Consider the following 27,776-nt stretch of genomic DNA (forward strand, 5'->3'; position numbering starts at 1 on the left):
AAATATGATTTAATTCCGTTTAAATTCTCTTTTTATATCGATAAAATGAAAACAAAAAATAAAGTTTTAATAATTGAATTTCAAAGACAGCTAATTTAGTTTTTTATATTTGCAACAATACATATTATTTATATATATTGTTCAAATTAATACATCACATAAAAAATAAAGTTTTATATATATATTTAGTTTAATATATATTTTATTTTATTTTAACTTTCATATTATTTCATATCCGATGGGAAATGTACTAATCAAATTTTTAACCAAAATGAATATTGCAATTCCTGAATAAAATGTATTGTTGAAAATGATATTTTGTAATATATATGATGTATTAATTTGAACAATATATATAGATAATACGTATTGTTGCAAATATAAAAAACTAAATTAGCTGTCTTTGAAATTCAATTATTAAATTATTATAAAAGATTTTGGATTTTAAAGTTATGTTTAAAGTTATAAGTTATTGATATGTATATTGATATGTTTAAAGTTCTAAGTTATTAATAACTTAGAAAATATGACAGTGATATTGAGGATAAGGATTTTTATGCGAAAGTTGCGATGGATGATTTTCGGAGGATCCTTATGAAAAGATAAGACCAGTCAGGTGCGTTCAAGTGGAACGCGGATGTTTCAAGTGCACGAAGAAACCGAAATGGCCAATGGAGTAGAATTACTTTAAGATACTTTGTCGAAACTTCTATCGAGCGTTATAAAAATAAAGTTTTTGTTTTGACCTTATAATATTTACGTTAACAAAAAAAAGGGAACTATAAAAAGTAATTTTCTCATAAACTCTCTTATATGTGTCTATAAATGCACAGATTGCACATTTCATTGTTAATACCGATTAATAATTTTTAATTATATTTACATTACATTTTCAGAAGATCTATATTTAAAAAAATGACTTATTTATATATTTTTTAAATTGTGTATTAAGCAAAATATATCATTTTATTCTCGTTGAAACGTTAGTGGTAGTAGTTTTTAACAAACATTGTTGTAAGTTTTCTTATATCTCTTCTTATATCTCTTCTTATATCATAATAGTGATGCACTCGTAAAGAGATACATTTGATTTTCGCTTTATTTATGGAAATAATTATTGAAATTAAGATATTGAACGTGCCAATCTATATATAACTATTGCGAGGCAAGAAACATTGATGCTAAAACATGTATTAATTCTGTTTAATGAATCAATAATTTTTGACATTTTTTTTATATGCGAATCGATATTGAACATCGATTGACAATATTAGTTCTTCGTAAAATGTAACTCATAATAAATAATAGATAAATGTAATTTAAAATTTCTTTTTGCTTTGTACAAAATATCATTTTACTGATTATTCTAAATGCTATAGAGAATGTGTATTTATTTTCATCGATCTTAATTAAGGCAGAAGTAATAAATTTTTCATTTCCCAATAACTGTTAAAATTGACGATAATAAAATTGCTTTCTTTTTACTGAATCATTAAAAACCGATGGATCATCAATTTAACTTTCGTTAACGAGAATTTGATGAAGTTTTTGATGCAACTAGCCAAAAGTCTCTTTATGTATGGCAATAGAGATAAAGTCTATTGTTTCGTTTAGGTACTCATTAATGCGGCCACTCAATTTCGCGGTGGTGGAATTCGTGCAGAACTGGAAGCATGATTATTTATTCAAGCGACGATGGTGATAGCGCCATTGTTTTTGTCGTGCGTAACAAATGGGCCGCACAATATCCCATCGTGGCACACAGTGCCCTTATATTCACCGAAATTATATTGCAAAATGGTGCAAGTTTAAATAACATTCTCCTCCTGTTATATAAAAGGCCCAATTAAGTGGCATAAAAAATGTTAAATAACTCTCTTTGTTGTAAGAAATATTATAAATGCACGCACCGATTATTTTCAATTGCCTTCAATTTAACTCTTCAATTGAGAATGAATATAGTAAAATGTTATTAAACAATGTTATTAAACAATATCAATGTTATTAATCAATATCAATGCTTTGTGTGTGTGTGTGTGTGTGTGTGTGTGTGTGTGCGCGTGCGCGCGTGCGCGTGCGTGCGTGCATGCGTGCGTGCGTGCGTGCGTGCGTGCGTGCGTGCGTGCGTGCGTGCGTGCGTGCGTGCGTGCGTGCGTGCGTGCGTGCGTGCGTGCGTGCGTGCGTGCGTGCGTGCGTGTGTGTGTGTGTGTGTGTGTGTGTGTGTGTGTGTGTGTGTGTGTGTGTGTCATTGTTCGCATACAGATGACTACTATATTGCAAAGTACTGCAAGTTATTTTTAAAAATGTAAACTATAACACGAAAACAAAGAAAAGTTTGCGTTTTTAGAATCTTTCTACTGTATTGCAAAGTATTGCAAGTTATTTTTAAAAATGTAAACTATAACATGAAAACATAAAGAAAAGTTTGCGTTTGTGGAATCTTTCTCCGTGCGTATCATTTTCGCAGAGACAAGATTTTCATAAAGTTTACATGGTGTAGTACAATATGGAAACATCGCGGCAATCTCATCTTAGTTTACTATATCGATCAGCTTTTCCGTAAACATCTTTGATATTTTCACATATCTCGCATATTGAAATATACTTTTGTTACGACATACTAGATATTAAAGCCAAGAATTTATGGACAGAAAAGCCATAATATCGATACGTTAATGCATGCTTTCTTTCATGATACACGATAATAATTTTATAGTTTTATATTTTATGCCGAACTGCTGTGAAGAAGCTCTCAAAGTACACACATCATTTAGGGCTGCAAGGGATCAAATGCATCGGAGTGAAACCAGCTTTAAGGAAGAAGGCTTGCAAATTAATGTTACGATTTCTCTTTGTGTATAATGAATGTATTGCATGATACGAATGTACGAGCCTCGGCAAGATTAAACAAATGATTTATTCGAGACACGTCGGGTTGTAGGCGCCTATCGAAGCTGGAACGGAACACTGCACTAAGGATAGAATCGGATGTATCTCACAAGTTATACTTACAGTGTCGGACTATTATAAATATTTGGCTGCCAAGCACGTAGTGCCAGGATACTCAATAAATTACGCAAGAACAGTAAATAGGATGACCTGGTTTCCATGTGCATCAATAAGAAATCTTACATAGGAGACTGCGTTGTTTGTGTTTTGCTCAATATAATTTTTGTTTGAAATACTAACTCTTATCTTAATTATTGACGAAAGATAGCTCTAGAAATTACATATAATACAATTTTAAATAATTTGAAATATTTTTTAAATAATTTTACTCGAATCAAAAAGCTCGAGACAACGCGCTGATGAGAAAAGCGAGTTTGGAATAAAAAATAATTATCTACGGTCAAATTTACATTATACAGAATAAATTTACTATAGTTTTTATAATTTTTATGAATATAATTGTCTAAAAGGTTTCTGTAATTTTTTCACATCCCCTGATTAAATTTTTTATACAAAAGTAATGCTGGATTGTTCTTCTTACGCGCATATTACATTAAATACAGCTTTATTTATGATGGAAAATTACATATAATTAACCCATTCTTTATTCATTTTATTATAAATTTGCTTTCTCTCTCTTGCACCCTCTCTTTCTCTCACTCTGTCTCTCGTGGATAATACCTCGGCATATTTATGCAGGCAGCCGCACGAAAGCACAAACGGACCAGCCCATCTATCTTGCGACGGATAATCCGGCTTACTGACTGGGCTACCTTCTTTTTCATACGTTTTGCGGCAAAATTTGATTGAGATATGCTGCGATAATGCCGGGCTCTATTATTCTTTTCTTCTTTTTCTGCACTTTCCTTCGCCGCCTAGTGGATTTATCTTTGGTCGATCTTTGTAAAGAGACCGTTTGTCTTTCATCTCTATCGTTTCTATATCGATATGCAATTTTTCTCGAAATAATCTTGGCCACAATAGTTAGCTAAATCTTGAATGTCGAATTTGCGCTTTTATGAAAAGCACATCGGCTCAAGTAAAATCTTTGTTCTAAATCTAAATAATTATGTTATGAAATTTTGCATATCTTATTATGTTGCATAATCTTATTAAATTCTAATATAGCAGAACATTTGATATTCTGATCTGATATCGGTGCAAATACTAAAAATAAATATTTGTAATTTTGACGTTTAAAATAGAAAGCGTATAGGTGAAAGCTCGCATTCAAAAAATAAAATAAGAAATGTTATTAAAAGTTACGGAAGCTTAGAAATGGTTTTGCTAAGAGTAACGATACATCTAGATGTCTTTAATTGCTGTTCGGTAGCAAAAACTTTGCCCATAATTTGCAGTTTTACGCGAGCTTATTTTAAACCGTTGGGGATCGGCGGTTCTGTGTTAGTAAAACTTATCCACTTGGTAAACTCATTATGTGAAGCTTTAATTGGCTGACTTTATGGACAAGGAAAACAACTAGAATAAGTATGAGTAGAAGCATGAATAGACTGTCTAGTTAAATTTTATAAAGAATATCCAGATAAATATAAATTCAAAAGCATTATTTATATTATTAAGCCCAATAAATATGAAAAGTTTATGATGTCTATGAAATATTCAGCTCGAAATGTTAATGAAATGTAATTATAGGCGGAATATTAATTATATTTTATGATTATCGATTTTTCCACGTGTGACGAAATTAAATTAATATGTTTTACACATAACTTTTAAGATGTAAAATAATACTTTGAATTATTAATAGTTATACAGCAATGTTAACCGTTTAACGAGAAAAAGAGAATTTATATTTTTATTCTTGTTTCGGTATGCATTTTTTATAACCATCACCGAACGAGATTTGCATTAATTACTAATGATCAATACCATATTGTGTTTTATTAATTTCTGTGCAGCGGTTATTACAATCTACTAATATATGTACGATCGTATTACCGTTGATTGGCAATTATTTTCTGTCCGCGTTTTACATATTTTATCTTCAATCTGTAGCCATTCAAAACCTCATTTTTCCTGTAATGTATCTGTACAAAACCGAAACGCATATATAATATCATATTTTAAAATATAGATATGTATCATCCATATGCGCTTCTTTATTTAAACAAAAATCTAACAATGTAGCGTACAACAAGAATGACCATAATGAAATGCTATGTTTTCGAAAGAATAGAAATCCGTTACATATACAATAGAAAAACGTCAAAATTCCGACAGCGAAACGCGCAAAAAATTTCATGGGTCGCTTATTTAAAGAGAAATCTGCATTTTTGCAGTTGTATTCAGTGTTCCGATTGAAATGTATCGTTTTCTATCAAGAATGTTTGATGTTTTGCGAAAAAAAACTACAATGCAAGAAATTTTTTGCTGTGCTGTGAACGAGCTTCCCTAATGATCGTACTTGCTGCGGCGCATTAGTTGTATTAGTACATTTGGCATGGCCGCAAAATGTATTTGGTGCTAAATAATCGCGATCTACCCAAAACACGGCCGCAACGGCTATGCAGCATTACCATAATTCTAATAAGCAAACAGTGACACATGCAATTGACGTAATTGCCGACACGCGTTTGCGATGGCAGGCGTCAGTTGCAAGTGCGTTTGTACAAAGATTTGCCATTTTTGTCACGTTTCAGAATTCGATGGCATTCACATATTTTGAATTCACCATTTAGCTGATCAATTCGCGCACTCTATCCGAACTCTATTCTAAGTCAAAATTCTATCAGACATGCTTTTCAAAATGACGTATGTGTTTTCACTTTCTCTTGTATATACATATATTCAATAATTTAACTATGTAAATGTTTCACAGCAGTTTTGCATGCGAAATTGTATTTTAAATCCTTGTCATTTGTACAAAATACATATTGTAGATTTCGATATAATATTCAAACGATGATGCGTAAAAATTCCATCCAAATAGACTCAGGATATGATGTAAGTTTACGCAATATGCTTACGATATTTATATATCAAAGTTCATATGAAATTCGCCTCGACAAATGACAATGTTGCGGCGTGGCGTACGGTTCCACAGGTCGTTCCACGCTATTTTATCACAACTGTATGTCGACCTCGAATTTCCTTCCTATAAATTTTCCTCTCTCATGACTGTACGCTACGGACATCGTAGGAATTTTAGCGGACGATACGTATCTCGGATATTTATCGGCATATAGTGCATAAATGTAATTACTTATAAATTGGTTTTAAAATAAGAAAGAATTAATTTCAGAAATTTATAAATATTCAATGAGATTAATAAGGCCAGTGCCAAATTTTGTTTCTTAATGTTAAACGTACCATAGAATGCTGTAAGCAGCTGTATAAAACAGCTTTACACACAGAAATTGTATTATTTAATATAATACAAACGTAACACTTTACAGACTTTTATATATTTCATTAAATAATTTAATTTTTATGATTTTCTTATTTTCTTATTTTTATTATAATTTTTTATATTATTGTAATATTTTATATTATATTATCAAAATAAATAACGGATATGAAACATTTTACTTTGATAATTTATTCACGTGTTAAAAAAAAGATACAGCAATTAAATCATAATTTAGAATATATTTACTATTTTAAGTGCAAATCAGTAAAATTTATAATGTAATAATTCTTTCTTTATAAAGAGCCACTAGCATTAATTGCACAGTCAAATGCCGGCTTTTCTCCTCATTATGTACGCACTTCCATAAATCTATGCGATTGAGAGAGAGCTCGAATTAAATCCGTTCTGAAAGAACCATTCACATTACGGAGTGATTAAATTCGCAAGCACAATGAACTTATTTAGGACGAGAATAGGAAAATAAAAATTGAATTAAAAGCATTTTCGTATTATTAATTTGCAAATCAGCTTTGTGAATTTATCTACACCTTTATTCACTCGATTAGATTTACTTACTTTCCATTATACAGTATTCTTATTTTTGTTTTTCAAAATTCTATCATTTCTTCTTATTATTATTGTTTTCATTTATTAATTTGTAAAATTAAACATTTTATATTACAAAAATAAAATGTGTACAGCTTAGAATAAAGTTACGTGCTAACTTAAATAATATTTTTCAGTTATCAAAATAATAAGAAAAGAAAAAGTTATTTTGTAAATAAATATTTTGTCTTAATGTTTTTGCAATAGCCACATAACATTAGAATAATAAGAAGCCAAAGGATATAATAACATCTGGGACAGAATAAGATAAGAAACTTTATTCCAAACTTGAACGTTATGTTTGTAGCGTATTATACGCATTCCTCTTGAATTACTTTCCATAATTTAGTTTTGCATACAACTTATTGCAATACAAAGAAATTTAATATATTTGGCACAAGATGTCATATAAAATATTGAAAAAAAAACACTTCATTAACATTTGAAGATAATCGTTGAGAATCATACAATATTATCATAGAATCAATTTACAATTTTTATTTATCTTATGTCAAAGATCTTTTTGTTACAAATGTTTTAATAAACTTAAAAGAAAACAGAAATTTTAAATTAACTCGAGTTGAAGGGATTTGATGACAAATTTATCCCGACTATATCTAATAGCCGGACGGTTTCTATGTGATGTATAAGAAACAATCACGGGATGTATTAATTATCTTAAAAGCGCGGCGGCATAGTCCGCTTCATTAAGCGTAAGACCGTTGATTAATGCCGCCGCGTAAGAAGCGACCACCGTAACGACGATGAATTAGTAAAACCACGCGTACCGCCCATATCTGGCGCAGCAAAATAATGTGCTTCACGGCAACAAAAAACGCGAGATGGTATCACACGGTAACCGCATTGTTAACTGCGAAACGCTCGCAGTTTTGCCCGTGGCCCATGCCAAGAAACTTGCCTCCGTCGTAGGTATGCATCTGTCGCGCCAGCCGCGATGCAGTAAACTTTCTCTGTATGCGACGGAAATACTTTAAGTTCTCAAGTGCCTCTCTCGGGATCGCGCGCGCGCGCGCGAGGTTTACACACCCTCTACCTAGCTGGAAAGAAATTTCCCCCGGGCGACAGTAGGATGTAATTTCGACGCGGGACATATCTGATTAGTGCGCATCGGTCCCTCTGCTTTTTTGTCGCCGATAAGTTTCGCCGGAATTGCAATTCCTGGAATTTCACGATTACACTCGCGAGTTTCTCGCATTTACGACAGTTGAGATAGTCGTCATGCTTGTTCCAAGTTTGAGGTAATCCTCCCGCGAATGTACTTTGCATGTAAGACTCACAGATGAAGCATCTTGTTGATAAAACTGAAAATGAAGAGCGAATCAATTTTGGTTAGAGCTTGATTTGAAGGAAGGAGAAAGGATCCGTAAAATGAGAACAAATTCGAGAAGTGATATGATATTCAAGCGAAATTTTGCTTAATGTTTTTTGAGTACGTAATAGCGCGTTGGAGAATTCAGCTTGATTAGGATAAATTTTTGATATCTCATTTCTGATAAAACTACAATGCGATGTAATTAGTTTAAAAGCTATTGCGTCGATTTAATTACTACCTTGTTACGCAATGAATAAATATAATTAAACACAGATTATCTTCAAGAGTAGTATTAGGGAGCTCTTTGTATGGCGATAAATTAATAACTATTATGATTCAGTAATTAATTAATAACATTATCTTTTGATATTTTATCAACGTTTTATAGATTTAAAAGTATTATTTTATTTTAATAATATGTCAAGTATAACAAGACAATAACGTAGATGTGTTCTATGTTTTATTAAACCATAAATAGGTATATAACGAGAATGAGAAATAAATGATAAAAATGTGACATGCCTAATTAAGTATTATAATAAGGTACGAAAATAAAATGCATTACATTACTTGATAAAAAAAAAACAATATTTTTATTGCTGTAAGAAAAATAGAATAATTGTATTTTGTATAATCTTTTTGATGTTAATTGCATGCGACACTCACTTTATTATTTTACATTACGACAAAAGAATAATGTGAAAAGAAAGCGAAACTCTATAATGCGCAATCTCGCAAATCTTGCGAATTAGCATAATAAGCAAAATTTTTAATTACAAGATATGTATAATCGTTGAATTTATACTGTATAATTATCAAATATTAAATTAAGAATTTAACATATGCCATATATATATATATATATATATATATATATATATCCTATTTTGCTTTAAAATTGATCCGTTACACACACGATAATTCTTTTATAACCGACCGAATTTTAAAATAGAATTATACATTAACATTCCAGTATAATACACAATATACAGTGTAATTAATAAATTTGAAATATTGGTAAAATAATTATTATTCATAACATTGATGATAAAACAACAATTTTTAATTTCCATTTCTTTTACGAAATATTCATCATATTTGATTTGTTTAATTTTCTTTTTGTATAATTACATTGAAGCCTGTCACATTATTTCTGATAAAACAATTTGAAAGAACACAATTATTAAAAAGATAATAATTTTTTGGTTGATATTAAATTTGATTGAAAAGGTAAAATTTAACAATTTTTCATAAAATAAGCAAGTAGCATTTTTATGTGTAATCTGCTCTATGAAGGAAACTACATTTTTGAAAGTCAAGAAGAAATCGAATGGTGGAACAAAGGATGTGTCAGAGAGGAAGAGAGTAGAAAAGAATAAATGTAATGTTAACTGTGAAAACTCGATTGAAGGCAATGTACCTACGATACAATATGAAATGCGCTATGCAAGCTTTTTTTTGCTGTAAGTTTAAAGTGTTTCGCAGAACAGAAGGGAATAGTAAACTCACATATTCGTGTTATATGTTCACGATGGTGCGAGGATTTTGTCGCATTTACACTTCCTTGTGTGCGAAAACTTTCGGCCACTTGAAAAGTTTCTTACTCTTTTGTGTACAATCTCTTCATCCATCTCCATCGTCTTGAAAAGTTCGTGGCAACTGATAAGTTACTGCGTAATCTACTCATTGAAACTAAATCTATAGTTTACCGTAAAAAGTTTGCGTTGTACATTAGGCTTGTTGTTTTAATGCTTACGAAAAAATAATTTATTCAGAAAGAGGAATAGGATCGATATATTGATTTAGATAATTGGTAATATTTATATTTGCACTTTAAATTGATTGGAAAAATAAATAGTACATTAATTTATTTATATTTATTTATTTGTATATTGTAATTATATATATATTATGTTATTTGTTATTATTATACTATTCGTTAAAATTTAATATTACATTTTGTATAAGCATAATACAAAATCATACAATTATAGAAATGTAGAATTAATATTTGAAACGTTTGAAATTTTATTACAATATAAATTAAATAAATTTGGAACAGAAATGTAAATTGTTGCAGTAAGTTATTGTTCAATTATTCAGCAATAAATCTCTCGTATACTTGTAGAGTTTGTCGTATACTTGTAATCTCTCGACTCATGTAGGATTTAAGAAATAACTACTCTAGAAAAAGAAATTAAAGCGGCATGCCCTGTATTTTGTGAGAACGAATCCATAAAAATATTTGGAAATGATGCGCTCGTTTTTCACTGGTTGTTTTTGTCTTCTACTGAGTTGACCGTTTGCCGCGCACACGGTAGAGAAGCGATCATAATTTTCCCTAACAGATTCCTGAAATGTTCTGGCGAAATGTTTCTGGCGTGGAAGAAAGGGAGCCGGCAAGCATTAATTTATATTTCTTGCAAACGAGATTGAGACTGGGACTAAAATTATTGATCGGCTCTGGAATGAATAATGAACTCCATCGCGCATGTTTAAGAATAAGAAGAGAATGTGAAGCGATACGATACAATAGGAAGAAGGAAATATTTTTGATCTAAGAAAATAAAGAGAAAATAAAAATAATTTGCTGTAAATTTAGAATTCGATAATTTTTCGTGCCATTGCTACCGTATGCAAAGTTTAAAATAAGCTGACAATAAAAAAGATAAAAATATACTCCTCTGATTTGTGATTCATATACAAATATATGCAATATTGCAGTATTGCAATATAAAGGATTGGAAATAAAAGATAATATTAGATATTTTAATTTTTGTATCAAATTGAAAAAAATCTGATCAGATATTCCAAAAATATTTTTTTTTATATTGGTATAAACTGGGAAAAGGAAATATTCCTTAAATGAGAAATAAGGAGAAAAATTTTATTACAGTATAATAAAATAATTTTATATTTAATTGTTAATTTGTTTCTTGATTATCTCGTATTTTATATTTTCAATAAAGAGTAAGAGTAATCAATTATATTACATCACTATTTTTTTTGTAAACAATATCAACCTGTATGAGTAGCAGCAGCATTTTTGCTCTGTATAAAGGATCAATACTATGGTAGATTTTGAACGGAGAAAACACTGAGGACTTGAACGTAGTAGACCGAAAAAAGATTGAAGGTTGCATTCTTCTGTTACAGCGGATACTGGCTTTGAGCCCACAGTCTTAACGGAAATGTCCTCTCTCTTGCGTGTTCTGGATGCCGATTTCCGATGTTCACGGATTTCTGTGCACCACCGTCCATTCCAGACGAGAAAAATACGAAATTCGATCATACAAAGCTCGCAATGGAAACACGATGACATATTTCAGTCCCCGCAAATTCGCTCTGTTATTTCGCTCAGTATTAAACATATTTAACGCTTGTCTCACAATCGTACGATTACACGAGAAAATAATGCTCAAGAGATTATACTGTTTTACTAGCCAAAATTTCAACGTGGCAGCTGTAAGCTTTATCTCCCTCTAATGGACATTTCTCTCTACATATTCCAAAAATATTCATGTGATGAATATAATTTTTTTTAGTTACACATACATGAACTCGAAAACTACTGATTTTATATTATCATTTTTATGATCTCACATATTTCAAGGAAAAATTATGAGTACGAAATATGGAAATTCGATATTATACAGATATTTTTATTTTGTTATAAAAAGAGAACAAATTGAAAATGGTTAAAACAAATAATAATGAGGAAAACTAGTAAGTTGTTGATATAAATATTATTATAATTTTATAATACATATATGTTTTGCAAGAGTATATTTATAGTTTCTAAGTATTTATTTTCAATTACTTTCATTCGTGTTGCGATGCAGTCTTGTAATCTAATCATATTTGTAGTCCTAAGAGCTTTTTTAAAAAATTATTAAAGCGTGTTTTTACAAAATTTCAAGCATTGTAAGTAACGTAAACATATTATAAATTATTAACAATTCTTGAAGCTTTATTGTGTTTTATAAGTAATAAACATTCAATTGTTAATACAAAATACGCGATGATTTAAAAAAAATGCAGTTTTTTCACTGCTAGGAAACAAACGTTCGAATAATGATTTTTATATTTTTTTAAATAAAAATTTTTTCAGAATATTAAAATTCCGAGTAATATATGATATAACTGAAACTTTATAATCATAGCATATCTTTTAAAATTTATATTAAAAGTACATAACATAAATGCAGATGTGAAAAATTATAAAAAATGTATGTAATATGGATGAATTTTTTTGTAGAAGATAAGATAGTGGGATGTGTAGCACATATTTTCCTGGTCATAAATTCGCACAGTTCGTTGCTGTACTTTCAACGTGTCGCGTACCAACCGTGAACTCAGGAAAGATTTATTTAGTAAGTGATTTAGTAACAACCCATTTCTGAATCGGTCAGAGACTGACCGACTAGTCAGTGCGCTGGCGGCGCATTGCGTTGATAAAAGAAGTGAAGCTCGGGGAATTGGGATTGGACGAGAAATCGTGTTCGATGCCCAAGGAAAATATCGTGGTGTAAAATATCGCCCACAAGGAAATATCGCTGTTCCGAAGAACCGACGTTATTCTTATTACATGGCACCATATAAATTCTGATCGATATTACTTTTGTAACTTCGTGAAAACCGATCTACCGTTGCTATTGATCGATCGTAGTTGGATTTTGGAATAAAATTAGGTTAATTTAAATAATTTAGGAGATTTGATTACAACCTTATTATAAAAATTTGTAAAGAAAATGTGTACTAATAGAACCAATGTATACCACATAAAATCAGCGATAACTTGCAAAAAGTATATTATATTAATATTATTATATTTAAAAATGCATATGCATACATTCTAAGTATTTTAAAGACAATCAAGTATACAGCAAAAATGACAAATATTCTTTTTTTGAAGATTTAAAGAAGATTAAGTAATAGTAACAATAGATTTAAATAATAATTTTAAAATAATTTTTTTTTATAAATTGAAAAAATTAGATGATGCTCCCTCCTTTTAAGAGTTTTTAAAAAAACAACATTTTGCGATATTGTATAATACTTGATATTTAAATTTACAATTGGTTTTGATAAATGATTGTACAAAAGTGTTAGTAAAGATATAGCAATCGTCGTTTTCGAACTTTGCCAACAGAAGCAATGAGATTGAAGCATAAAATGACCATTGTCGGTGCTGTTTTGCCAAGATCTTAAAGGCGATTGCAACGCGAATCACCATTGGCGAAATGTGTTTTGTATCGGTGAGAGTCGTTAGAACTTCAGGATGAAGACGGAGGAAGAGGGATGATAATAAATCTAACTCGTATGTGTGGCATTTATACCAACGAATGGAAGACGTAAAATAAAGAAGAAAAGTGATGATCATAAATGAAAACTTTACTGTTCATCGAGGAATTTACGAGAACGTATATAGAATATTTGATTCAATAATTTATCGTAAATTATCAATCAGAGACGAAACAAACACTTATTTAATGCAATGCCGAACACAAGTATTTCTCTTTCTTTTATTTATATTTCACAGCATTTTCTAATACACAAATGTATGTATTTAATGTTGATATTGGTAACTTTTTCTATTTATTATATATTTTTCTATTAATGTATTTGTACGCTTGTTACGCGCTGTCATGTCCTCACTTTCTTTTTTTTACTTTTTTCCTATTAATGGACCTCTTTGATGGCTCACTCGGTAGAGTGCTTTTTGCTATTCGCTAAAAAGTAAAAGGAATAATATGGCATGCTGTCTTCCCAAGTATTGTAACTAACTTCCGGAGTTGTGTAATAAATCTAGAGAAAAGAACATCATTGCCAGAATGTGCTGTTATAGTAATTTTCGTCTTCGCAAGCTTTCTTATTATAACTGAAAAATATCAAACATCATAAAATGATTTATCTGTTTGTTTATTGGGCATAAATTTTCGAAACAAAGATAAGAAAGAATAAAATTAGAGTATGTAATTAAGAATAAAGAAACAATTATTGAATAATTATTTTCTTTATAAATTATTACGGGTAATATTATATAAAGGGGATAGAAGAGATTTTTTTTTAAAAAGAGTTATTACAAAAGGAAAGAAGAAATATGTCAAAAAGGGAAGAAACTGTGAAATCAATCAGAAATACGTACAATGCGTTTTTCGGGTCGCCGATAACAAACAAACGCTAACTTTATTATAGGACAAAGGGCCCGCATTGAGTGATCTCGTTTTACGGTAAACGTGAGGCAGAAATACGGGTCGTTGAGCTCGATGAGTCACGGACCGTGTGAGCACAATTTTATGTCAACGATCCCCTTCGGAACACACGAAGGATGTTCCCTTTAATAGAAAGTCGATTTAATAAACGCGAGAGAAATATTAGTTAGATATTATCTTGGAAAATTATTGATGATACAGTGAAGTTACGAACAGCTTTTGTGAAATAAAGCCATGTACATTTCACGATAAAAAATTTTAAACAAAATTAAACTTTTAACATAATTAAAAAGTAAGTGATATCCAAAATATCTCTAGAAAAAAATCAAAATTAATTTTCAATTTTCAATGAAACAAAATTGATCTAGAAACTTTAAATCTGTATTTGTTCGTTTCTTCCTCCGTTTTTCAGTTATATTTCCGATTTCCAGTGTACATATCTACATACATCGATTCTACAAAACGAAGTATATCACGCGGTTTTCTTTACTTTTAAAATGGAAATTGATCTACAGGGTTCTACCTTTTGACCATAAACGTGAAGACGCACCTACTGTTATCGCGTTTTCAATTCTAGGTGGAAGCGTGGATGTCGTATCATTTCTTTCATTTTTGCGAAAATAATATCCAAGGGGATTCGTAACTGGGAACGGGGAAAATGGAATTCTTTGTGGGTTTTCCATTCTGAGTATATGGAATTGTGGGGGGTTATACAAGTAATGGTATTCGCCAATGTACACGCGCGCTGTAAATACGTATATCTCTGAGGAAGAGATGCGCAGATGGACAGAGATATTACATACGGGAAGGCGTCGTATACTACGTATGCAACATATTTTGGCTTTATGTTTTCTTTAGATAAAGATGTACGCGACGTACATATTTATTCAAGGTACTGAAACTAAGAAATGCATTCTGTCAGAATTTTATCAGAAATGTTCTATTTATTTAAATGTATGTATATGTATACACACTACGATTCACTAAACATCTATGTATGAATCTATCTTGAGTCTTATAATAAATAAAATTTTGTAATAATTTCTTATCATAATGCATAATTGTATAAATCAGAAATTATAATTAATTTTGAAGTAAATTCTTTTTTGAAAAATTATTGACTTTTCGAAACATTTGACAATATGTCTTGCAATTAAATTTTGAGTTAAATCAAAGATCGTTATATATTTTATAATTTTATTTTAAGAAATTTTTAAATATATACCAATCGATAAACTTTATATTAACATTATTATAATTATACATATAGAATTATATATTGATAATACAATGTATACAAGTTATTTCAGAATAAGATAGAAGAGCAAGCACGCACATACATAATGTTTTGTCACTTTTAATTCCTTTTTTAGATAATTTGTAACATTATATCAATATTTGTTAAATTGCTTTTTTAATTTTATAAATTTATTAATGGAATAATAAATCTATGATACTTTTGAAATAAATATTTGTATGAGGTTACTGGTTACTTGTTATTTGATTAATCGTGCTATTTTTATGCCTATATATATATATATATATATATATATATATATATATATATATATATATATATATTTAACAATCATAGCTGTTTTCATTTTATATTTTTGCTTTGCTTTGTTTTATTAAATTTTTTTTGTTGAGTATTGCTCAGATTACAAAAATTTTTAATCTCACGTATGAATTTGTATTCTGTACAAAATTTGTATTCTGTATGGAGGGCTTAAGCTATTCGAAGAAACATCCATCGCACACATACGATGTTGCACATTATAAAATAAACAGCCACCATAAAGAACTTTTTCCTTAACTTCGAACATTATTCAAACTATTTTATTTTAGAAAATTCAAAATATCTTATTATGTTCTACGCAAATTTAACATGTCGTAAATGGTACATTTAGTTTTGACTTTCAAATAATACAAACACAATATAACTTTAATGACAAGAAGTTATATAAAGAAATTTATAAAAGCAGCACATTTAAATTTGGCAATTTTAATGATTATGAAATAAATTTTATTATTAATTCTGTTCTTTAGTTTATATATCATTAATATTATAGTATTCATCTTCATCGTGAGCACAAAAGTATCGCTCGTTTCGCGCAAGGTGTGCACAATGCGGCCATTTTCCAGATGAGATGGGCAACATGGGTTCTTTGAAGAAAAAGTGATGGTGTAAACAGCGCGATGAATGTCTTGAGTGAAAAAGGGATTATCACGGGCACGCTGCAATATTCTCGTACGCGAGACGAAGAGGAAACTAACGCGAGAAAGATGGAGCAAAGGGAGAGAAACAAGAAGCTACAAAATTGTTTGCCGAGAAACAGGAGGCTAGATAGCCGAGCGGGAGAGAAAACGAGACACCTAGCAGGCGAGGATCTGATTTACTCGCTGCAGGTGGATGTAGATTTCCGCCGTCGTTCCTGCTTTTAGAAACCCGACGCCTCTGAAACATGGCGTCGCAGGAAATTCTCAAAATTCAGTTATATAACTTTAATGACCAGTTTGTCGAAATTTTGCAATACATAATAAAAATACTTTTCTGTAATTAAAAAACGAGATACAATATAAACTTATCTATTCAACAAGAAATTCTTTATTCAACTACACTTTGCTAATTATACAAAAATGGTAAAGAAAAAAGTAAACAAAATCAAATTTTTGTTAAATGTTTTTAAAGTTGGCATGCAGTTTGTTTGTTTTAGTAATGAAGACTCGATATATCTATCACATTGTAATATTTAATCTAGTAATCACTTTTTCTATATTATTTAAAATTATTACTTAAAAATAATGTTGATTTATAAATAAATGTAAAAGCATGTCAAAATTTTTATACTATTTCTTATTTTTAAATACAAAATAAATATTTTGAGATATATAATTTAAGAAATTAAATTTCTTGACTTTAACATTTCTTTATGTTTTTTCTTGCGTAATTGAGAATGCAACATGAAGCTACTGATATTCTACGCTTTACTACGAACACTCTACTTTGAACCATTAGAGAAAGCGATTATGTATCCATTTTGTCTTTCGGAAATAAATGGTAAATGGAGCGAGTGAATTTTGATCTTACTTATGCAGTTGTCCCCGATAAGAACCATTCAGCCTTTATCTATCTGAGTCTAGAAACCGATAATATCGGAATGCTTAAAGTCTGTTGTTTATGAATTGCAATTAATCGAATCGTAAGGAAGTAATCGGCGGAAAAACTTCGATTTAATAAATATCAGATGCATTCGAAGAGAGACAATTACTCAAGTAATTGAAATAATTAATGGAAAATACTATTTCTCCCTTCTCCCTCTTTCCTCCCTCTCCTTTTTTTTATTTTTTTAAATTTATATTATTAGATAATTTTGTTTACGAATAGTACAAGCATATATTCTTTTGATAATGTTATTTCAGGTATTAATAGTGTTAAATAGATTAGATAGAAAATTATGTCACACAATATTATTGCAAAATATAGTAATTAAGTTTTATTTAAGTACACATATAAGTTATTCTAAACTTATTTACTTTATATACTCGATATCAAGAAATACCGTCTTTTAAGAGTATCAAAAATGAAGTACAGGATAAAAGCACTCCAGACAGAAACTTAGCTTGTCATATGCTGAAATCGCACTATAAAAGGAAAACCTTATATAAGACATAGACTTAAAAATTTGTGAGCAAGTCTCTCATGACGCCAAACGCGATGAGAGCTTTTTCTAGTAAAATAGAGGACTTAGCCACCGAGGTGTGCAATGAGTGCATTTTGGTACAGTTATATGAGGTTATCAAGTTTTAGCCTAAGGAGAAAAGGCACGTTGTATCCACCTCATAAAAGAAAAAAAGGACGCTTTAAAGTCTAATATTGAGATGCTCTTGTCTGAATACTACACAAAATACAGTTCTATATAGGTAGCGGCCCTTTTCTAAGATGCAATATGCATTCAAAGAGAGTACGGTACAATATATATTTCTTTTCAATAGGATCTTATTTTATTATTATATGTGTCTTAATTCAATTTATATCATATTGTTATATATTTAATACCAAAGAGATGTTTATTTGAATCTTATTTCATACATACACACATTATCAAGTATACTATTTATATTAGAGAAATAAAATGTTTATAGAATCAGATTTAATATTGATGTAAGCTTTTGGGAATCTCCCAAGGAAGAAGGGAATCTCTCTCTCTCTCTCTCTCTCTCTCTCTCTCTCTCTCTCTCTCTTCTATTTGAAGTAAAATATAAATGTAATTTTTTAAGTTTGTAACTTTTAAATATATTATTATTTAATTATATATTATATTTTTATAATTGTTTCTGTGATGATCTGTGAACAATGGCGATAACTAATTTAAGAGAAGAGAACAAATAATTTTTGTAAGAGAAACACAAAGGCTGGCATCGACCCATTCGTTAAATCAAGGCAGATCGCCTTATTGCGAATCAAGTTTCGTACGAACGACAGCAGCGTTAAACCTCGTTAGCTACCGAGCGTTGGAAGCCAAAAAAGAGAACGACGGAAAGTTAAAAAGGCGCATACGAGAATTGTTGGTATCGCGTTCATTTTCAGGAATGGAATTCGAACGCCCAATTTAAAGTTGCCCACTTTCCCGTACTACTCATACATCGTTACTCCATTCAATCGCGTTAAAATGAAAATCAACTATTCTCAAGGGAAACACATCTTTTTTTCCTTTTTCAATTTTATTTGAATGCTGCTATTAATTGACATAGATTATATCATGCTGACTGAAAAATTGTAATATAAAAATATCATATTATACATTTAAATTATAAACTTTTCAGCAATTCTTCGTTAATAGTATGACAAACACCAATATTTTCAATTGCTAATTATTGCTTTAATAACTTACTAGTCTGTTTCAAAATGCTTAAATTGTAACATAGCAATCACATAATCGAAAGTTTATAATTCAACAATTATAAGCAATATTTTAAATAAAAATCTTATTGTATATGTGTGACATTTAATATCATTACGTTTCAGTTACTGGAGCGTCCACAGGGGAAGCTGAGGACCCGCGATGGAGCACGTACAGCGCTCGAAAAACGAGTCGGTCATCGTTGCCGCGATCCTGGCCGTCTTCGAGTTTAGAGCATGCCGCGAGGGAGACCAGACCCTCGAATGGCAAGCTCCTCGAAACTAGCTCTTGGAGCGTGGACAGATCGAGTCCTGGCACTCGATCGGATCCGAGTTTTCTGGGAACGGTGATCGAAAGATCCGAAGAAGACGAGGATGGGAGGAAAATGCAGTCGCCGGGGGGCAATGACACCGAGGACGCGAGGATCGCACGCCATAACCCGTCCGTCTCTTCCAGAAGCAACGAAACGAGCCAGACGGATCCGTCCAATCGGATTTCCATCGAATCATCGTTCTCTCAGTCGTCGACGATTGGCTATCGTGTCGTGAGGACCTCGCCAACTTCTAGAAGTTCCTACGACGTAATTCGCACCGTAGCTTGTAGCTAGTGAAGATTATTTGAAAATTTAATCAAGATTGCTTTTGTCTCGAATGCTTGGAATAATACTAGATATTAAGTCTAATAATTATATTTTCTTACATATATGTTTATTTCTCTTATCTTACAATTTGATTTAAATTCTATAACTGAAGCCATAATAATCAAGATTATTAATTATTTCAATTATCATGGATAATTGAATAACATAAAAAAATGTGTATAAGATCGGTATCGTTTTTAATAAATTTTTGTAAAAGCTACACAGCTATCTTTTTAAACTTAAATATTAGACAAGATATTAAACAATAACGTGGATTCCTCTACGATATCTCTCATCGTAACAACGACATAATAGTCGTAATTACTCAGCGCCGTTTCCAATATCGTAATGCGAGCGATAACTATAATTTAGCGCTGTCGCAATGCCCGTTGCCCAAAGCGGAATCGGGCTTCCATTTAATTAACGGCTTGATATCGTGGTATTAAAGGCTTATAACCCATTGGTATAAATTTTCAATCTTACGCAGTTCAAATTAACGCGACATGCGTGTGTTGACGACAGTTCGCTTCCTCATATCAAAGTTATTTACGCGGATACAAATATCTGTCTTACAATTTTTCAATTTTTGTTATTGCATAAACTGTAAATATCATATATTATTTTATGGATGATGACTCGTATGTAAATTCAAATGTGATCTTACAATGTGTGCAGATAGTGCCAACGCTGGAGACACGGCTATCACCCGAAAGACGCGAGAGTTTGAAAAATACAACATTAACGTCCACCACAAACATCGCCATGCCACGACGACACATGAGGCACGTCTCGGATCCTTGCGAGCAGTTCAAAATTGGGGATCCGGCAAAGAGGGAATTTTATAGTCCAAATTATCCCAAACCATATCCGAACCAGACGAATTGCGTTCGAGTTTTGGAAGGTAAGTCGTTCTATTATAATAAAGACCAAAACAATTTTCGCTAAAAAGTAAAAATCAACAGACTTCGGAGTAGGTAGACTTCTATCTATAAATATATGTAGAGTTAATTCAAATAAAAATGTAAATGTCTTTTAATTTATATAAATAATTACGTTATAAAACAGAATAAAGTGTTTAATAACAGTCTTTAATTATATTAAATGTATACACATATTATTGCAATACATATCTATGAGATACAGAAATTAATAATATACATTACTTGTGACCACTGAATTAAAAGTCTGTGATTTATAGAGAGGTTACGCGATTTACATTAATCGAAGATAAATAATTTATCAAGCAATCATGGTTTGTGCGTTAAACCGCGAGTCTCACATCGCCGATCGGAATATTGAGAGAGCAATCATTTTCGCAGCGGTGGTTCAATGACCAATAATCGATTTCCTACATGTACATATCGTATCTCTCTGAGAAATCGATTTTTAAGCGAGCTTCGAGAGAACTTTTACAAGATTGCTCGCGGCAAGAACACACTAGCCAGATTTCACTTTACTGCTGCGCATCGTTCGCTGATAATGCGGGGAAAAAAGGCGAGCGTGTTGGAATGGCGAACTCTTTCCGGACGAGGAAAACCTTTGATCCACGATTCTCTGGTATCCCGGGGCAAATGTTTTGAACAAACATCGTTTTCTTTCCAGTGAAATCCCAGTTAAGTAAAGAGCATTAGATCCTTATCTCTTGAACATGAATTGTATAATGATCAAATTATTACTTATATATATGAACGTTATAGTATCACAATCCGCTAGCTTAGAAAAAGATGTCGTGTATGTTAATGTCGCGCATGTTGCTAGATTTTTTTTATTTATTATAATAGTAGTATTAATAAAATCCTGATTTTCTTATGTTTGTCCATAGTCTATATTTTTTTATAATATGATAAATTAAAATTAATATGCGATTAAAAATTGATTTTGCTAAAGTATCTAAAAATTTTCAAATACAGATAATACTAAAATAAAAACTAAAATAAATTTTATTATTCTAATAATCAACTGGAATTTAAAATTTCAATTTTTAAATTTTGCAATATAATTATTACGGATAATTATCGTCTTACAAATAAATTTAAAAATTTAGAATTTTTAAAGACAATCTTTAATGTGTCTTATTTTAAATTAAAAAAAAAATAAATAAAAAGAATCTTATGATAAACAAGAACATTGTTACATAATTTTCATTTCATTAGATTGAGAAACTTGATACAATAAACTTCAATTATAAGTCTAATTGTATATTGAAACTTCTATAAAACAATTAATTGAAGAATATCGAAATATTCCAATAAATACATAAATCTTTTCGTAATATTTGTGAAGCACGATGTTCTTATACAAATTTGAATAATCTCCTCATTTAAGTCAATAACGAGAACATAAATCTTGCAACATAAAAAAAATATTATTTGGAATAATTTATCTAGTAGATAAATGAATTTTTATGCATTTTGTAAAAATGTCAGTGTTATTACCGAATAATGCCGAACATGATTGCCAAAACTATCTTCATTCATATTTATTCTATACCGTGAAACTTCACGGAAGTACAGTATGTTCTACCTCGTTTCATATGTATAAGTTTAATGCAACTTCGTGGCTTGAACATGACTGAACTTTCTCGAGGAGTAGGAGAGGCCTCAAGTGATTGATACATCCCGGTGGTTCGGTTCGTTGGGTAAGGATACCGCGAGAAGATAGTAAATTTTCCCAGACTGGTCCACAAAAGATTCGAAGCTGCAAAGCGGAAGAAACGCAGAATGGACTCCTTTATTCCGACGATCACAGTTTTCTCTTTTATCGTAGTGGTCTTTTTCAATGATAGATACGGTTCGATGAAACTTAATTAATGGATTATCATGTTATACTCTAAGAAATTTGCAATAAATATTATATTAGGTTTATTGATTATTAATAATCAATATTATTAATATTGAAGATAATAGAAAGTCGGGAATTCATTATTTGCTCTGTCTTTTCATTCTGTCTTTTATCTATACTTTATATTTACTCAAACAATGGGTAAAATTTTAGATATGACAAATTTCAATATTTTCTTTCCATTTACTTTGCATATATATATTCTTTCATTACATGCATATTATCTTTTACATTTATTACCCTTACAGAAAACTGAGAAAAAATGGAAAATAATGTATAACGAACAATTTCTCATTTCGCGTTTATGCACGTAGCAACACTAGACGAGCGTAGGTAGAAAGTTGAGAAAAAGAAAAAAATTGGCGAACGTTCGGTGAAATCATAAATCTTCGTGAATTCAACCACTCTTCTTGTCGGTGGCTGCACGAAAGCAATATCTCGATAACGAATCGATGTATCTACGACCGGAGAAGCTGCTTCTAGTTGTTCAGACGAAGAATGTCAGTGTCTCTAACGAAAAATGTTTCTCCGTTTTGAGCTATTCATTTGTGAAAGGATTCAGAACTATTATTTTTTTCCAAATTTTCCAATTAGATAAACTTATTTATATCCAGAAAAAATTTAAAATATTATTATTATAAATATTATTGTATTTATACTGTATCATTTAATGACATACATACACACACATTACAAATTATTTTTATCAAATATATATAAAAAAATATTTATATTTTAATAAATAAGATTATTTAATATATAATTGTTTTATCCAAAGATATAAACTAAAATAAAATTATATTAAACAAATTTAATATAATAGATTATTATTTATAATCTTGACAAATTAATTTGTAGAAATTTGTAGATCTTTCTTTTTTAATCTGGAACCTTGAGTTGCGTCGGATTAGGCAATGAATGGCAGCTGGCTCTTGTTTGAATTTGAGTCAGGGTCGACAAGTCTCGCTCGTGAGTTATCGAGTCTTCTTCGTGTGTACTAAAATAGCGACTGCGATGATTACGGTGGTTCTCGATCAAATTCCGAAGACTGTGAAACATAGATGTGTGTACATTATAAACGCCACCAAAGTCGTAAAACTACAGAAAACGACATCGGACAAAAAGAAATATCATAATACAATAAATGTATTAAATTCTAAAAATATTGGTGATAATTCGACAAATTGATATATCATTTAGTATATATTTTCTTTGTATTCAACAAATCTATTTTTTTCTATAGCTTTTTGTTAAACTTTTAAATTTATTTTAAATTCAATTTTGAAATTATAAAAATTGTTATAAATATCGCACAGAAATATATTAAAAGTATTACAATGTTCATAAATATAACCATCCTTTCTATCAATGTTAAAATAAAATTAGATTTTTGAGATTATTTAAAAAAAAAGAGTATTTACAAAAAAAGAGTTTAGGCATTTAAATAACATATAATAATTTCTATATAATTTTTATGATATATTTAGCTGTCATATTGAGATGTTTCTAAACTCGGCTTTTCATCAGTCTAAGTTCAATGTAACGAGCAAGATATTGTAATTGGCTTTGGCAAAGGGACTAGTTTGTCATTGCATAACGATTGTATAACTGTGATTGCACTTAGAGAAGTGACTATAGCGTATTAGGCATCCTATGCAAATTACGTCACGTAATTATCTCAATGTCGATGAAATCAGGATTAAGAAAGTTTCACACAAGTGACAATTGCTGCTACTATATTAACTAATATTCCTTGTCGAAAATTCTAATTATCGATAAACGGTGATCTTAACATATTGATGCAACAAATATATAATATTGTACTATATTACATGTCTAGAGCTAATTAATTTAAATTGTAAAATCCTTTTTCTAATATAAAAGTTAATTAAATCAGCAAAATACATTATTTAATACAGCTTTATTTAATTTAATGAACAAAATTCTCGCAGCCGCAGACTGTTCGCAATGTCATATGTTGTTTTCGATAATTTGCATGAATATTCGCATCTCACAATATTTCATTGCAATACAAAACTGGATATTGACATTTTCAATTAAATATTAATACAATAATTTATGAATTGAAGATCATGAATGATGATTTAACTTACAAATGATGCATCTGTATAAATAAAACATAAATTTATTTATGAATCAACGACATTTCAGTAATTATTGCGCATAAAATTATCTGGATGCATAACGTAAAATCGTTAGACTGCGTGAGAACTGATTCAATTAACTATAGAAAAATAATATCTATTTTAATATAAAATATTCTTTCAATTTTTATAACCATATTTTACATAATTTTAATTTAGTTAGGCTTACAATCAGTTTGTATGAACTATCGATTTTTATAACAGAATATTACAATATATATTAATGCATCAATTATTCAATCACATAACAATTATTAAAACTCTTAACTGATTAAATAATTTGACAAATTTTAATACAGAAACTAAAATATCTCTACAATATCTTACAAGTCCTGGAATTTTCAAAATATATGGAGACTTGCGCATCGTCTAGCAAATCACGGTCGTCACTTGGCAGGCTATCACAAGAAACTTTTGTGGAATCTTGAGAAGGATCTTTGCCACTACTACTACACGCCATCACATGTCCTGTTCAAATATTTCTCTATTTCTTTTATAATTTGTTAAATTAATACAATCTACATGGTTGTGTAACAAAAGTGAAATATATATTAAAGTTCTCTTTATTTTAATTAAATTTTTATTTTAAATTAATTTATGTATTACCTTATTTTATATAACATTCTGATTCATCATAATTACGTAATTACGTAATTACCTGAAAGAATACATATGTACAGTAATCTTGTATACAAGTAGTAAATTGTCAGAAATTCTGTTTAAAAATAAAAAATATTTATATTTAGTACAAAAGATATTTTATAATTATTAAATATTTTAGAATATTTTATTTTTTTAATGGGAAATGTTAATAAGTAAACAATTCTTACTATAGATATACTATAGATATTATTAAATTGTATTTTTATGCTTTGCATTTTTATTATTTATATTGTAAATCTTTATTTTATGTAATGGATGTCAGCAAAATGGAATCGCTCAATTATCGTCAATCATCAAGGGCATTGTTACGAGAAGCACGTACATTGCACGTACATTACTATTATTATTGGAGCCAGCCATTACTATTATACTATATTGACTGCTTGACCCCAGAATCGAGACAAGATGTCTTCAATAATGATTATCGGATGTGCCAGAATCCTGATTTGATCAAACATCCGACAATTCAAGAGAATGCGGTAAATGTGACGAAAAATCAAATAAAAGTCATATAAGATGAAATGCCTTCATACTTCGTTTACTGAAAAGTGCTTTAACTTTTGTTAAAACTATGTGTTTGAAACAAAATGTATTTTACATTTCGATAATAGTTTTTAATATCCTCAATTTTTATAAAACAGTAAAATAAAAATTAAATTTATTTAAAAATTATTTAATAAATGAAGTTTCGTTTTAATATTTAAAAAAAAAATTTAATTATGATAACTATTTATATCTAATACGTATTAATTTTCATATTGCTCTGATTCTTATTGCTCTTACTATTTTTTTAATTTGCAATTTCTTGTTGCACTCTTTATCACGTGCTAAAGCAGTGCGACAGCTGCACCGCTGAGCAGTCGACTTTTTTCTACGATGTTGTAAAATGACTCCAACCACAAAGGGTTCGTTATCTCAATGACTGTCGCAAACGATGCCCACTCGCGACTCTCGCTCATTCGTATAACAGTGTCATATGATCCTCCTATCATAGCGCGAATCCTCGAGCACCATTTCGAATTCTAGTCTGACTGCAATAGCCAGAAACAGGTAAACGTCGATATTTTTGCGATTTTGAAACGGATGAATAATTCGCCGCGAATTTTTCTCGTTCCGCTCTTATGATCGTCGAACGAGACAGCTTGACGCGGAAGTCCGTTCGAGAGATCCACGAATCGCGAGGATGTGGCGGATTGTAACTTCGATTACGCAAACTTACTATCGTCCCGGAATCCAGTGTGATCGATCGTAGTGACGGTCCGATGCTCATGTTTGACGTATCGTAGATACTATCGAGCGTCGCAATTGCTCCAGTTGCCGCTGTGTTGACTACGTCCAACGATATTGAACAGATATGTAAATCGACGTCCGCACTGTAAACGAAAGCAACAGCAAGATTGAAAGATACGCTGCTGCAATAATATTTCCGCGATGAGTGAAAAGCCGAGAGTGGGAGATATCGATTTACACGTTTACATCTCTTTCTTACTGAACACTTTGTGTCTTGTTTTTTAAACAAATCTTCTTATCCGTTGATTCCATTAATTAATATTACGCTGTAGACGTGTAAATACTTGAACAATTTCCGATCAACAATTTTTGTTACGCGCCATTTATGTCGAGATCATGATGTTGTGGTCGATTTTACGTTCAAATTTCAACGCAATATCCGGATTACTCGGATTTTATGCGCATTTATTTCTTAAACTGACGATATCGTTGTCGGTATATGCGAACATCGATGCCGACCATATTCCAGTTGAAATGTCGGATTAATGTCAACAAAAAAATAGAACATTGATCCTGAAGCTTACTTATATTTATATCCTAGATTTTGGACAGAAAAGTTTAAAACGAATCTAAAAAAGAAAAACATCATATATCACCGTTACATATATCATCGTTACACATGTTTATTTTCAGATATTTATTTTACAAACAACGCTAAAATGATATATACACATATTCGAAAATATAAAGTCATCGCAGAAAATTAAATTGTGGATGGAAAGGGAAGTTCTGATATCCGACAGCCATTTTATATGATAACATTAAAAATTTTATATGTATCATACTTTTCAAATATACAT

The 27,776-nt window shown here is 30.3% G+C and overlaps 1 protein-coding gene across 8 annotated transcripts in view; it reads left to right on the plus strand.

Annotated features, from left to right (window-relative positions):
- Positions 1–27,776, plus strand: part of Neto (Neuropilin and tolloid-like) — a 110,695-nt gene that overhangs the window by 42,903 nt on the left and 40,016 nt on the right. For 7 of the 8 annotated variants that reach the window (XM_011647082.3, XM_011647083.3, XM_089085180.1 and 4 more), the window contains exons 3-4: positions 19,503–19,957; positions 20,693–20,918. In XM_011647082.3, coding sequence (XP_011645384.2) covers positions 19,503–19,957; positions 20,693–20,918 — 681 coding nt within the window. The remainder of the gene's footprint in view (positions 1–19,502; positions 19,958–20,692; positions 20,919–27,776) is intronic. The other variant, XM_089085181.1, reaches the window with a different exon arrangement.

The sequence above is a fragment of the Pogonomyrmex barbatus genome, unplaced genomic scaffold, assembly GCF_055798465.1.
Source record: "Pogonomyrmex barbatus isolate J1 unplaced genomic scaffold, ASM5579846v1 scaffold1, whole genome shotgun sequence".
In the NCBI taxonomy this organism is placed as follows: domain Eukaryota; kingdom Metazoa; phylum Arthropoda; class Insecta; order Hymenoptera; family Formicidae; genus Pogonomyrmex; species Pogonomyrmex barbatus.